General features: G+C 36.8%; 1 protein-coding gene across 2 annotated transcripts in view; it reads left to right on the top strand.

Annotated features, from left to right (window-relative positions):
• LOC141395149 (phospholipase A1) overlaps positions 1–14,717 on the top strand; it is a 71,615-nt gene that overhangs the window by 17,552 nt on the left and 39,346 nt on the right. The window contains exon 1 of one of the 2 annotated variants that reach the window (XM_073970633.1): positions 7,372–7,973. The exons of the other annotated variant lie outside the window; for it this stretch is intronic. Within the exon in view, the coding sequence (XP_073826734.1) occupies positions 7,765–7,973 (209 nt within the window). The 5' untranslated portion in view covers positions 7,372–7,764. Of the gene's footprint in view, positions 1–7,371; positions 7,974–14,717 lie in introns of those variants that run through there. 2 annotated transcript variants of the gene reach the window in all.

Below are 14,717 nucleotides of genomic sequence, written 5' to 3'. Positions count from 1 at the left end.
ACCCAATTTTTTTGTTGTCACCGATTGTTAATTTTTACAGTGTTTTATTTAACTTGTTTTGGTGTCCGTTTAGTTCAACTTTGCACACTTTTCAGATTTGGATGACAACACATGAATATGAAGCCAGAACCAATATGGGTCCATTTTTTCATATAGCCCCCATATAGCGGTACCACCAGATTTCAGGCATTTTGAGGATATTATTTTTATATTTAGGCCGAATTGGCTGTAACTTGGCATTTAGAGTTCCCAATGGTACAGCAACTTCCCCACCAAAAATTGTGGACAAAGCTCCAGGTTTTGGTATATCCCCCCATATAGCGGTACCACCCGATTTCAAATGTTTTAAGGATTTTATCTTCATTTTTAGGCCGAATTGGCTGTAACTTGGCATTTGGAGTTCCCAATGGTTCAGAAACTTCTCCACCAAAAATTGTGGACAAAGGTGCAGGTTTTGGTATAGCCCCTATAAACATTTTTTTTGACCGATTAATGGTCAATAAACGACATACTTTTTGTTAAAAATTGAATTTTTGACTTTGTATTCTTTTCCCTGACGGTGTATTCTTTTTCGGGGACAAGTCCATGCTTTTTGAGATAATGGCCCTGGAGCTTCAAGAAATCTGCCTGCACTAACTAAAATTGGTTCTGCCTAACATAAGACTCGCGTACATACTTGGATTACGTCCAAATATAGAACGTGCATCGACCACTCCTTAGGGTATCTCCCACACAAAATTTGGAACATGTAAAGTTTAAGGTTTTTTATACCCTCAGCATTTATGCTAACGAGGGTATATACACTTTCATACGGGCAAAATGTGCTTCATCGAAATATTTGTTTTAGACCCCAATTATGCTTGGACGAAATCTTTTTCAGACAGTTTGGAGTCAATTTAGCATGGTTCGTCCGTCTGTCTGTCTGTCTGACTGGCTGGAGCGCACGATAACTCTCGAACGGATTAACCGATTCGGTCCAAAATTTGTCTTCCGTAATATTTTGTGCAAACTTAGTTCGGCAATTTTCGGAACATTTGTGCGCACGATAACTCTTGAAGGAAGTAACCGATTTGGTCCATACTTTCGTGAAAATTCGTGAAATTTCTACCAGACTTAGAGAAGTTTCCAATATGGACTCAATCGGACCACTCCTTCGGGTACCTCCCACACAAAATTTCGGAAAAGTTCAGTTTAGGACCTGCTCTCGAATCGCTTTGATTTTTGTTGTAGAACTTGTATTCCTTGCCACCCATATGTCGGTACAAGTTTCATCAGGGGCAAGTCAATACATCCTGAGAAAATAGCCTAAAAGTTTCAAAAACCCCTTATGACACCGTGTGTAGTGGTTGGAGCTCAAGATAACTCTCGAACGGATCTGGCGATTCGGTTCAAAATTTCGCCTTCGTAATATTTTGTGCAAACTTAGTTTAAGTTCGAAGATAAGGTATATCGGTCCACTCGTTCAGGTACATCCCCCACAAAAGTTCAAAAATATTCGGAAAAATTGTGCGCACGATAACTCTTGATGGGAGTGACCGATTTGGTCCATACTTTACACATCCTAATATATCTATAGATCAGGTCCGAATATGGATTATATTTTTCCAAAGTTTTGGATAAATTCACGTTAAGACCTGCTCTCGAATCACTTTAATTTTTGTTGAAGCAACTTGCATTCGCTGCCTCAATTACGACAGTAAAAGTTTTTTCAGGGGCAAATCCATACTTCTTGAGAAAACAGCCCGAAAGTTGTAAAAAACCCCTATTGCACCATATGTAGAGGCTGCAACCAAATACTGCGTTCGTCCACACTTTAAATATTGTAATATTTCTTCGAATATTAGATGAAATTCGAAGGTGGTGCTTATAGGTTCACTCCTTCCGGTACCTCTCCCACAAAAGTTCGAAAATATTCGCTAAAATGCTACGCGAGATTTCTCATAGACGTAGCAACCGATTTGGTCCAAACTTTGGATCTCTAAATATTGTCGAAACTTAGTTTATGTTCAAATTTGGGCCCTAACTGTCCAATCCTTGTGGTACCACCCACACAAATATCCAATTTTTTGTGGTTAGGGGTTAATTTTGTCCACATAGTGGAAGATATCGGTGGTATTTCCTCAAAAATTATTTGTAATGGTCGAAAATCATCGTACAAACCCTCAAAGCAATTAATATCCATAGCACGGATGCTATTTTAATGTAAAAATAATCTGATAAAACGAAGGAAATAAGACCAAATCTTTTGGAAACGTGCTAAAAATCCACTTTTATGGATTGGTATGGTCTTCATTTTTGTTATCCAGAACTAGAGCTATACGTTTGCCAAAGATCCAAAAATGAAAATCCAATCGGCTTCCGAGATATGAAACCAACAATTTATAAACATAAACTAAGATTAGCCGGCTGTAGACGAAGTCATAAAGTGACCGGGCTAGAGATGGACAGTGGGTAAATACCCAATGGGTAAATACATGGTAAATTGGGTAAATACCGGGTAAATACCCATTTGTGGGTATTTATTTGGGTATTTACTATATTGAATCCCCAATACAACATCTTACACCCTATTTCTGGGTTTAGGTTGTGAAATCGTTTCAAAATGGATAGTTTAACAATACTTTAAACAAGTGGGTAAATACTTGGGTAAATACCCGAGTATTTACCCAAATGTTGGGTAAAAACTCTTTAACTGCCGAACCACTTGACGAAGAGAACATCCGGTATTGAAAATGGGGTCTCTGGGTCCATGTTTTCATATAGCCCCTGAAATTTGGCACAGTGATTCCACCATGAGTATAAAATAACTTTGCAAAATTTTGTCAGCGTAGGTCCACGTTTTCTTATAGGTACGGTTATATGGGGCCTATAACAAAACATGGACCCAGGGACTCCATTTTCAATACCTTTAATACTATTGATATGAGAAAGTTTTGAGCCAAATTTTGTCAGCCTACATGAAGTGGTTCGGCAGATAAAGACTTTTTACCCTATATTTGGGTAAATACTCGAAATCGGGGTACCCTTATATGGGGGCTATAAGAAATCGTGGACCTACGTTGCCAATTGTTTGCAAGGATATTTTATACTCATTGAGGACTCACTGTGCCAAATTACAGCCAATTTGGTTGTATAATGTGGCTAATAGGTGAAAAATAACTTAAATCGGGAGATACGGCTATATGGGGGCTATATCAAACCATGGACCCAGGGACTCCATTTTCAATACATTTAATACTATTGATATAAGAAAGTTTTGTGCCAAATTTCGTTAGTGGTTCGGCAGATAACGAGTTTTTACGCTATGTTTGGGTAAATACTCGGGTATTTATTCAAGTATTTACCCACTTGTTTAAAGTATTGTTAAACTATCCATTTTGAAACGATTTCACATCCTAAACCCAGAAATAGGGTGTAAGATGTTGTATTGGCGATTCAATATAGTAAATACCCAAATAATTACCCACAAATGGGTATTTACCCGGTATTTATCCACCGTGTGGGTACACGCAAAAAAATAACGGCCTCTCTAACATATGTCCCAAACATATTTTGCAGCAAACATATATATGTTTGCAACAGTCCCAAACATAATATATGTTTGGGTCTGCAAACAAATATATGTTTGGGTGGAAACAATTTTATGTTTGGGTGCAAACATTTTATATGTTTGGGTGCAAAAAAATACAAACCCAAAAGGCACAACAAAAACAAACACATGCACCAGTGGGCGCTTACTGAGAGCAAGGGAGCGTAAAATTCAATGTAAAACACTTTGAAATGTGTGCTCACTTGCTCTCAGTAAGAACTCACTGGCTATTACTATAGTATACACACAAATCTTGAGGTTTTTTATTGAAAGGCAAAAGAACAACAAACACATAGGTACATACAAAATTCCAAAGAAATACATAACACACTTTAATAAAAGGAAAACTGATTGATAGTTGAACGCTTCTCCTTAGTTGTGAAATAAAACTAATTGTCCTCATAGTTGAAATCATCAGCGGGGAATCGGCATCTAGACTCAAATGATTATGTAATGTAATAAATAAATTTTACTAAATTTACTAAAAAGCACAATTTCTTTAAGAAAACACAAAACACTGATTTATTCACTCACTTTACCGTCTTGACTCTACAAAGGCATCTAAAACACTGAAGAAAGAAAAAAAATATAATTCATATCATTTCTTCTTCTAAGTTGGTTAACAACAACAAAAGCTAAGTTAGTTAACAACAACAAAACAAGAAACACACGAGTTTGACGCATACATGCCGCCAAAGCCCCCTTCTTCGCTTCCACGTCTTCTATTATACAATACACACAACTCTTCATTACAAAAACATCATTCCACAGCCGCGAGAGCACTGTTATTACTCTCGTTGACAAACATCCTCTCTCCACCCATGAAAAAAATGTTCTAACATAAAAAATATGTTTTACCCAAACATATCAAATTGAGATATGTTACAAAATGTTGCAAACATATATTTGTTTGGACCCAAACATATTATGTTTGGATCCAAACATATATTTGTTTGGATCCAAACATATTTCTAACATAAATTTTTCTGCGTGTATTTACCGGGTAAATACCCAGTAAATACCATCTCTAGACCGGGCATTTATTGCATTCTCCTAATGCAGATTATTAAATTAATTTAATGATTTATAGCAGTATTATTGCAATTTTCGTACATAGTAGTTCCGCACTGCTATTATTTTGCACGCAACTGTATATATCGATATAGATTTTCATGGTGAACACTGAAATCGGATGCACTCTGAGCAAATTAGCGATGTTTTATATGTTTTTAATGCTAAAATGCAGCCGATGTTTCATCTTAGCGTCGAAATTATATTTCTGTAGGTTTTTAACAACTTTACTCATTGTTTATTTTACAACAATTTCTTTTGAAACAAAAGAACAAAAGAAATTTTAACAACTTTTCAATCGATAAAAGCTACAGAATTCCTATAATGGTCTCGCTGTATATGAAAATCACATGCGGACAAAATGATTTTGATATTTACGCGATTTACACATATTTTAAAAATGCATATAAATCAAAACTCTTTTTCCGTTTAAGAAGCCTAATGATTATCTCAACAACCCGACAATTTTGCTCAATGGGAAACCTTGTATGTGAATGTAGATAAAACAAGTAAAAAGGTATCAGTCGGCCTTGCCGCCAAAGATATACCCTCAACCTATGTGAATTGAACCTTACATCTACGGACAGATCGAATGTATTTAGGGTCTTTTCAGAATTTTGTGCCCCATTTGGATTACAGACAAAAATCTGGATTAGGATTAAAGTGTTGCGAAGGAGGTACTTGAAAGTGGATCTTGTTTTGGAAGTCATATCTTTCCGATAGATATCGCACACACTAGTAATTTCGGTGGGTCATCGTATAACATTTGGGCCAGTATACCAGGAAGCATGAACTTGTCCAAGGAAAACATAATATCGCTGTAAACAGGACCACAACCAATAGCATCGGTATACATTTCCAAAGGAACTTCGAACAGACCCTAAACTGCACTCAAACAACGTTTTGCGGGGGAGGTACCTTAAAGGGAGAACCAATATGGTCCATTTTAAAAGTTAAACTAAATTTGGACAAAATATTAGAATGTTCACTAAAGTGTATCTTGCATACCATTTTAGTGAAATTTTTTAAGTTTTGGGGGAAGTACTGGAATTTGTGGACCGGTATTGCCCAAACGGAGGCCAAATTTCTGACCAAATCCGTTGACCAGTTCGAGTGCTATAGTGCGCTCCAGCCACTACACATGATGTCATAGGGATTTTTGCAACTTTCAGGCTATTTTGTCAGGAAGTATAGGCTTGACCCTGATGAAAGTTGTACCATCGTATAGGGGTAGTGAATACAAGTTGTTACAACAAAAATCAAAGCGATTCGTAAGCTGGTCCTAAACTGAACTGTGCCGAAATTTTATGTGGGAGGTACCCGGAGGATTGGACCGATTGAGCCCATCTTGAAACCTCATTTAAGTCTGCTAGAAATTTCACCATGTGCAAAGTATGGACTAAATCGGTTACTTCCTTCAAGAGTTATAGTGCGCACAAATTTTCCGAACATTTTCGAACTTTTGTGTGGGAGGTACCCGGAGGATTGGTCCGATTGAGCCCATCTTGAAACCTCATTTAAGTCTGTTAGAAATTTCACCATGTGCAAAGTATGGACTAAATCGGTTACTTCCTTCAAGAGTTATAGTGCGCACAAATTTTCCGAACATTTTCGAACTTTTGTGGGGGAGGTACCGGAAGGAGTGGACCGATATAACCCATCTTTGAACTTAAACTAAGTTTGGACAAAATATTACGAAATCGGTTCATCCGTTCGAGAGTTATCGTGCGCACCAGCCAGCTAGACAGACAGACGGACGGACATGGCTAAATCAACTCCAAATTGTCTGAAACACATTTCGTCCAAACATACTTGGGGTCTAAAACCATTATTTCGATGAGGCACGTTTGCCCGTATGAAAGTGTATATACCCTCGTTAGCATAAATGCTGAGGGTATAAAAAAACAAGAGTGACTGGATTATCGAGCTAAAAAGAGATGCCGTGACATAACTCCCAAAAACGATTTTGTGAGTCATGTCCGCCTTGGAATGGGTGCTATGTCCGTTTTCAAATAATTTTATGAAATCAGGAGGATTTTGTGGATAGTTCGAACACCCCACATTTTTTACGGTGCCCGGACATAACGCCCAAAATGATTTTGGACATAACTTCCAACGAATTTTGGGGGTTACATATGTCCGGGCACCGTAAAAAATGTGGGGTGTCCGGATTATGGAGTCTATAGTGTAAATAATTTTAGTGTCCGGAATACCGCGTTGTCCGGATTATCGAGAATATACTGAATATCGCAATTAGTTCAGATTTATATATTTCTCCGATATATTTTACATATTCACAGTGGTGTAGGATTTCATATAGTCGGACCCTTTCCTCACTAGTTTGTCTTCCATTACCCCGCTGTGTCAGAATATGGTTATTCGTTCATGCTGTAAATTATTATTATTTAGCTAATAGTTCTGTTCTATTTTAAATAGTTTGGCATAAAAGCCAATATTTTAGCATAAAATTTTAAAACTATGTCCCACCAAGTCTTTTTTGCATACCAATAACATAGCGTTCAATAACCATGGTCGATTTCTCTTAATTTACAAACCAACCATGTTAACATTGCACAGAAGTTGTAAGGAATTCAAGTGCAACCAACAACAAACAGGTAACTGCTGCTAAAGCCAAATACTGCAGAATGGAATGACTGACTAGCTTTGGCTAACTAGCTGGTTGGCTGGCTGGCTTGCTGGCTTGCTGACTGGCTAAACGTAACGAAATGTGAAATGTAAACAACATAACGTAGCGGTAGCTCAAGGAAGAAACACACACGAACGAGTGATCAGCGAGCGAATCTCTTGCAAACGGGCGCGAGCTTCTTTACGCGATTAATTCAAAATAAAAATAAGCGGAAAAAAGTGCAAGCTAATTTTAGAAGCCAAGCGTAAAATCACAATGTTCGTCGAATAATACTCGCGTAGAAGGCAAAACGTTTCGCATGAATATGAAAAATTCGAAAGTGAAAATTAAATGAAAGTGTGAAAGGATCTGTTTGTTTACCAAAAAATATTCCAAGGATTTCATTTAATTGCAAATATAAAAGAAAAGGTTTTAACATATTTCATTTATAATATTGTGCGAAATTTTCAAAAGGAAAATGTCCATAAAATTATATTTTCCTTGTGCATTGACGTTGACACTGATCTTCGTGTTCTTCTGTCCATCATCGAATGGCATAATTTTCAGCCAAACGGATTTAAAAAATTTTATCCAAAGTGGTGTCTGGGATGTAAATGTGTTACGCTGTATGCTAAAGAACAATAGGATATGTCCTAGTCCATATTTAATGTATCGCCTGTATTCACCGTAAGTGATCCAATACAAAAAAAACAATTCGTTAAAAAATTTAATTTTTGAAAATTATGACAGTGCTTTTAAAACTACCCAGCAAGAATTCGGAACCGTTAGTCATTATGTAATCCCTTACAAAGTGATGAAAACAAAAATAACTACTTATATTACCCCTTACTAAGTTATGAGTACGGTGGCACAGAGCGTGTGTGTCCGACTACAAATCAGAGGATTGTGTGTTCAACACTCACCGCCGCACAGAGGGTTGAGATCGCAAAACATGCAGATTAATTCAAAAAATGAATTTAGGTTTTTGGAATAACTATTATTATACGGTTATAGGGTACAAGATCTACGTATGTACAGAAAATATCAAGGCCATATGACTTTTGAATTTTTATTCACATTTTCAAAAGTAGCTGCAAAAAAACAAAATGTGTTGCTTTTAAAGTGAGATATTTTGGTTTTGCGGATCAAAAGTGAAAATTTTAGAATGGAATAGTGGAATGCAGTTACTTATTAACATTTTAGAAAAAAAGAGCTATAGAAAATATGGTGTAAAACTATAATTGAAATTAAGTAAAAATGTGTCTATATTTTCAATATTTTCGAAAAGTACATTTAGTTTTAAAAAAATTGCATTTGAGAGGTGTGAAAATTTTAATTTTGTATTTTAGTGTAGAGTTTTTTATTTCAAAATCAACTCATAACTCGTGCCGTTTATAGCCGTTATTTTTTCATTGAAGAAATTGTGAAAATAGTCATGTATTAAAAAAGTGGTAATTATGGAGATTTGAAAATTTTTTCTTGTTATTGGACTAATGGTTGTTATTTTTTTCTAGTATTTGTTCTTCAGCACTGAGTATTTTGTTTTTACTCTACGTACGACAAAATTTCGATTCGTAAGGCCGACATTGTTGTTGAATAGTTATAAGAGCACCAATATAACAACATGTTTAACCGTAATTTTTGCGATATCTGAACCACGATTTTTAAAAATGCAACTAAATGCATGGCTAAGGTCTTCAAAATATGTCAAATTTGACTGATTCTATGTATTGAGGTTATTCCACAACAAGAATATATAGGACGATATTAAGGTAATTATTCTTAGTCCCTTCAAAATGCACAATTCACAATTTAATCAACTTTAGTTGCAATATGTGCCCAAAATATTCGAAACCCCCCTAATTTGACTGCACTTCTATATGGGGACTATTCCAAAACATTGACCTACATATATGGACAATTTTTTTGCAATATGAATTCATAGGCACTTAGAACAAGAAATCCTAATATGCAGAGAAATATGCTAAAAATGTGTTCAAGACCCTCAAAATACACAACATTTTTCAACTTCCAGTGACCATGGAATAACTAGTTATTCTAGTGGTCATAGAATAACTAGTAATTCAGTGCGACATGCCCTTGTTAAAATAATGGGTTAGTAGGGGGATTTGTAAGTAGTTACGGCTGCCAAAAATCCCTTATAAAACCCATTATTTTGGGAGGATTATTAGGTATGTACTGGAAGAACCCGGTCATAGTGGCCACAAGTATGAAAAATGTGAATTGAAAACCTGGTACAAATAGTGGAGTAATCTAAATATGAAGTAATGAAACCAGTTCAACGAACAGATTACCTCTGGAAAGACGTGGAAGAAGAATTCTTTGATCATCATACCGTTAAAAATATCAACATATAAATGTTGATCAATAGGTCCGATAATTTAATATAGTTCTATTATTCTCTGTGATAATATATAGTAAAAATGTGTGACTTTAGAATACCCCGGGAAAAATTGTGCGTGCCAACTATTTTATCGGAGTTTCCTTTTGGAGTACGCCTACTAGGAGCGGAGATATTCACATATGAATAAAACGTTGAATTTTCTCCACATACGTTTTTTGCCCATTCCGACCCCGGAACATTATCCGAAAATCAATAGGCTTTTGCCTCTATGGGACCCCCATTAACCCATTAGTGCAAAACATCCGGTTAAACGGACGTTTTTATTTCTTACGCCAATTCTTTATTTAGGTTGATGCATTGTATAAAACTGTTTGGGATGATTGACAACATACACAGAAAAAATAGTTCATACTGTACAGGTACCTCACATAAGATACATGTGTAGTTTCTTATTTCCATTCGAAAGCCACTATTTTTTTCAAAAATATGTAAGATTTTCATGAGAAGTAAAATCACTTTCTTATTTTTCCCTATATTCCGCTATTTGCCCTCATATTTCCTCTCTTGTTTGGTAAATGCCCACGACTTTGTTCTCGTTTTCTTTTGAATGGTCTCATCGCCTCACCATCGCATTGACAATATATCAACAAACCACAACACAACCCCCACCATCGTCTCGCCATCTCAATAAGACTATATCAACAAACCCTGCAAACATTTTTTCAAATTTTTAATCGCTTAAAGATAATCTGCGATTCGCGGGGAAGATCAATTCAATCGCGGAAGAGCGCGCCTAATGATAACCTGCGAATCGCCGACATAAAGTAACTGTGTCCGGGAAGCGAATCGCGAGGAAGAATCGCAGATTAATCATCTGGAAGATCTTCAGAAGATCAACATGTAAAGAAAAATTAAAAAAAGAATAGAACAATTGTTTTTTTTTCTTTTATTTGTTGTTTAGTTTTCTGCTTTTGTTTTCTTTTCTGCTTTGTTATGGTTTTTAATTATTCCTTTATGTTGTGGTTGTTTGTTATACGCACTGTACTCAGTACTGTTTCCTCAGTCACTATGTTGTCTTTTGGTTAAACTTGGCAAAACCTGGACATGTGTGGTTTGTCAATACTCATAATATTATACGTGCCATTTATATCAAAGTTCTGTAGAAAGTGTATATGAGAATTATATGCAACAAAATCAAAAATGTTAGTAACAATCATCTGTTGCTCTTCCAGAAGAGTCTTCTGTGATTCCCAACGGCGATCATTTGAAAAATGTAAGAAAAAAATGTAAACAATCACCCAATGATCGCCGTGGGGAATCACAGAAGATTAATCCAAGCGAACAATCTTCCAAAAATTGAAAAAATGTTGGCAGGGAATCACCACACTACACACATACACACCACTGTAGGTCGCAACAAGTTTGTTGTTAGTTAGGGGTAGTTTATACTATATGTAAATGTCATATGACATGAAATTTTCCATCGTTATATATTCGCTAATATGTGTAATATTGGAGATTTTCCTTACGTCATTTACTCTGTGCGTCCACACCAGCAAAAATTTCAAAACACTATGTCTCCACATTGCCTCCGTGGGTAAATATGGAATGTTTTTATTTCGTATCATATGACATTGATAGATAGTGTAAACTACCTCTTAACTGACAAACCAAACAACTACAGTACGTTTTGTGTCGAAAAAAAAAACAAAGTGTTTGGCTGTATAATTCGCAACGACAAATTTTTAATTTCTTTAATACGAGGGCGGTTCGGAAACTTCTTAGTCTATCAATGAAAGAGAATAGTTAGTTTTTCAAAAATATTTTTATTTTTCAATATAATCTCCTGAAACTTCAATACACTTAGTCCAACGCTTTTCTAGCAATTCTATCCCTTGATTAAAATAGTTTTCCTCAAGGTCTTCAAAATAGTGGTTTACAACTGTAATTGCATCTTCATTTGAGGTAAAACGCTTGCCAGCAAGGATTTTTTTTTCGATTTGGGAACAAGTAAAAGTCACTGGGAGCTAAATCAGGAGAATAAGGTGGGTGGTCACGCAACTCGTACTTTAATTCGTTGATTTTAGCCATTGTTAAAACACTCTTGTGCGCTGGTGCGTTGTCTTGATGAAAAATTATTTTTTGTAATTGTAAGCCAGGACGTTTTCTCGAATTTGTACATTTAATTGATCCAAAAGGTTGCAATAGTACTCTGAATTTATTGTTTTACCCTTTAGCAGATAGTCAATCAATTTTGCAGGAAGCTTTTTCATCTGTAGTTCTTCATGCAAAATTAAATGGACTCGATCATTTGAGATGCCCATGATATTAGCAATTTCACGCACTTTTATTCGTCGATCATTTAATACCATATCATGCACTTTGACTACAATTTCTGTTGTTGTTGCTGTTTCCACTACGTGGTTCATCTTCAATGCTTGTACGACCACGTTTAAATTCAGCAACCCAATTTTTTACTGTTGTATATGAAGGAGCACTTTCACCTAACACATTCACCATATCATTATGAATTTCTTGTCCCGATAAACCTTTTTTATGTAAATATTTAATGACGGCACGCATTTCTAATTTTTCCATTGTAAAAAAATTGCGGATGCGTCTTTTTGGAACACCTGTTTCTATATGAAGGAGTTGCCAGATCGAAACAAAATTTAACATGTGTTCATAACAGAGATGGAAGTTTCCAAAACACTTAACTTTTTTCTGTTTATACCGCGCTTTTTGTGCTAGGCTAAGAAGTTTCCGAACTGCCCTCGTATAAAGGCAACATCTAATATCTCAACCTAGTGCTGATAGATTCAACATGTATGTACATATGGTTCGTATTGTTCTGCTATGTTCACAAGACGATAACAACTACAGTGAAAATGCATTAGAAGAAACCGCAAATTACAATAATACAAAATAAAATCATTAATTAATAAAAAGCAGCAAAATGTGTCTCTGGTTTGGTTGGTGGTGTTGTTGGTGGTTTGTTAGTCAATAATAACAAAAATTACAACAACTCGACAAAATTATTTTTTCTTTTCAATCTCTCAGAAAAAAACTGTTTTTTTTTTTTTGCTTTATGAAAGGCGTTCATGAAATGCAGAAATTTGAACTTTGGCAAGACTTTATGAACACTATTCCTGAAATGCAGTAATTATTTTTTAGCAGTATTTTTTCAGAAGATTCCTCTTTTTTCCCTCCTACTCCTTGTTTTTGGCTGACTTATGTGTTCACGAAATCTTTTATTCCTATATTTTCGTGACTTTGCACGAAAAATAAACAAAATTTCCTTTTATTTCTACCGTTTTTATAATGAAATATAACCAGGTTTCTATTTTCTAGGATAGCGTTTTTCCTAAGCGCCACATTTTAATAATTTGCTATACAATATAATATTTTTACACACAGGAACAATGATCCTGTTCGCAATTATAAAAATGTATACTAAAATTGGCCATCGTGGTGCAATGGTTAGCACGTCCGCCTTGCACTCAGAAGGTCTGCTGTTCGAATCCCAGGCCAAGCAACATCAAATTTACAACGGTGGCAAAATTCCCCTTCAGTAATGCTGGCGACATTTCCTGAGTATTTCAGCCATGAAAAACTTTTCTAAAAGTGGTGTCGTAAGACACGCCGTTCGGACTCGCCGATAAAAAGTAGGTCCCATATCATTGAGCCAATATGAATCGGCGTACACTCATTGATATGAGAGAAGTCTCCCTTTTACCTTTGGAGATGTTGTGGGAACATATGTATGTATGTATACTAAAATTGCAGAAAAAGGTCGATAATGACCTGTTTTTGGCAAAATATTTAACAAAAGTTACAAAAACCGAATATTTTTGGCGCATAGAAAACAGGGTTAACAAATTGTTCGTTGTTGTTGTTGTAGCAACGCATATATGTTCGTTCGTGTATTATTTCAGTTATCAAGTTCCTCTGTATCCAGACTCAAGAATTCTGCAACCTGGACTGGTTGCGTCCATAAAGAATGAGGAGACAGGTGAGTGGGGTTAGCTGGGCAGTTGAATAAATGCAGAGTATCGTGTGGTCCCAATCCACATGCTAGGCATATGTTGGGTATCGTGGCGTCAATTCTGGACCAATACGAATTGAGGCGGCTGCATCGTCCGGATCTTAACTGAGCTAAAACCACTCGTGTTTGCCTTGGCAGCTGTCGTTCTTTGGCTGCGATGGATGGGGGATGGTTTCCAAGTACGGCATTCACACTGTATCTTCGTACTGCTTGCGCAACCATGTTGGTGTGAATGCGATTCAAGCCTGCCTGATAGGCTCGTTGATCTAGCGGTTCTCTTTTATACCTTTGGACCTCTCTCTCTAGATCATGAAGGTCTCTCCTGACGTGCCTGGGTGGGGGGCGCCTGTCCATTAAATCGTGACAGGGATGCTCACTGCGGTAACACCCAAGCAGGTACTGCATCGAAAACATCTTATTGTGCTGACGCACCGGTAAAACCTTCGCCTCCTCATGAAGATGGTCCACTGGTGTCATGAGTAGGCACCCTGTTGCAGTCCTCAGGGCCGCATTCTGGCAGGTTTGAATCTTCTTCCACTGCGGTGCGCTAACCTTTGCGGACCACGCTGGCGCCGCATAGCTTACCACACCGGCCTATTGCATTGTAGGTGATCAACAAGGTTTCTTTATCAGCACCCCAAGTGCTGCCGGCCAGCGACTTGAGAACCTTGTTCCTACTTCTGATCTTATTGCAAATAGCTGTGGCATGCGCGGACGACTTGAACATGCTGTCGAACGTTACACCCAGTATTGTAGGGTAGTTAGTGGTCGGAATCAGTGCACCATCGACCAATATGTTCAGTGGGAGCCTCATCTCAGCCGTCCATGTGGTGAACAGCGTGGCTGTGGATTTAGCGGCGGATATTTTCATATTCCTCAGATGGAAGAACTGCACTAGGTCAGCTATGTAGACATTTAACCTATCACATATGTCATCGACGATAGGACCCGACGCCAAGATCATACAATCATCCGCATACATCACGATCTCTATGCCGTCTGGAGAGTGTGGAATTTCAGA

This window comes from Musca autumnalis, unplaced genomic scaffold, assembly GCF_047663935.1.
Source record: "Musca autumnalis isolate F117 unplaced genomic scaffold, ASM4766393v1 scaffold_2, whole genome shotgun sequence".
Classification (NCBI taxonomy): Eukaryota; Metazoa; Arthropoda; class Insecta; order Diptera; family Muscidae; genus Musca; species Musca autumnalis.
Note: the sequence above shows the minus strand (reverse complement) of the source record. Positions and strands in the feature narration are given on the sequence as shown.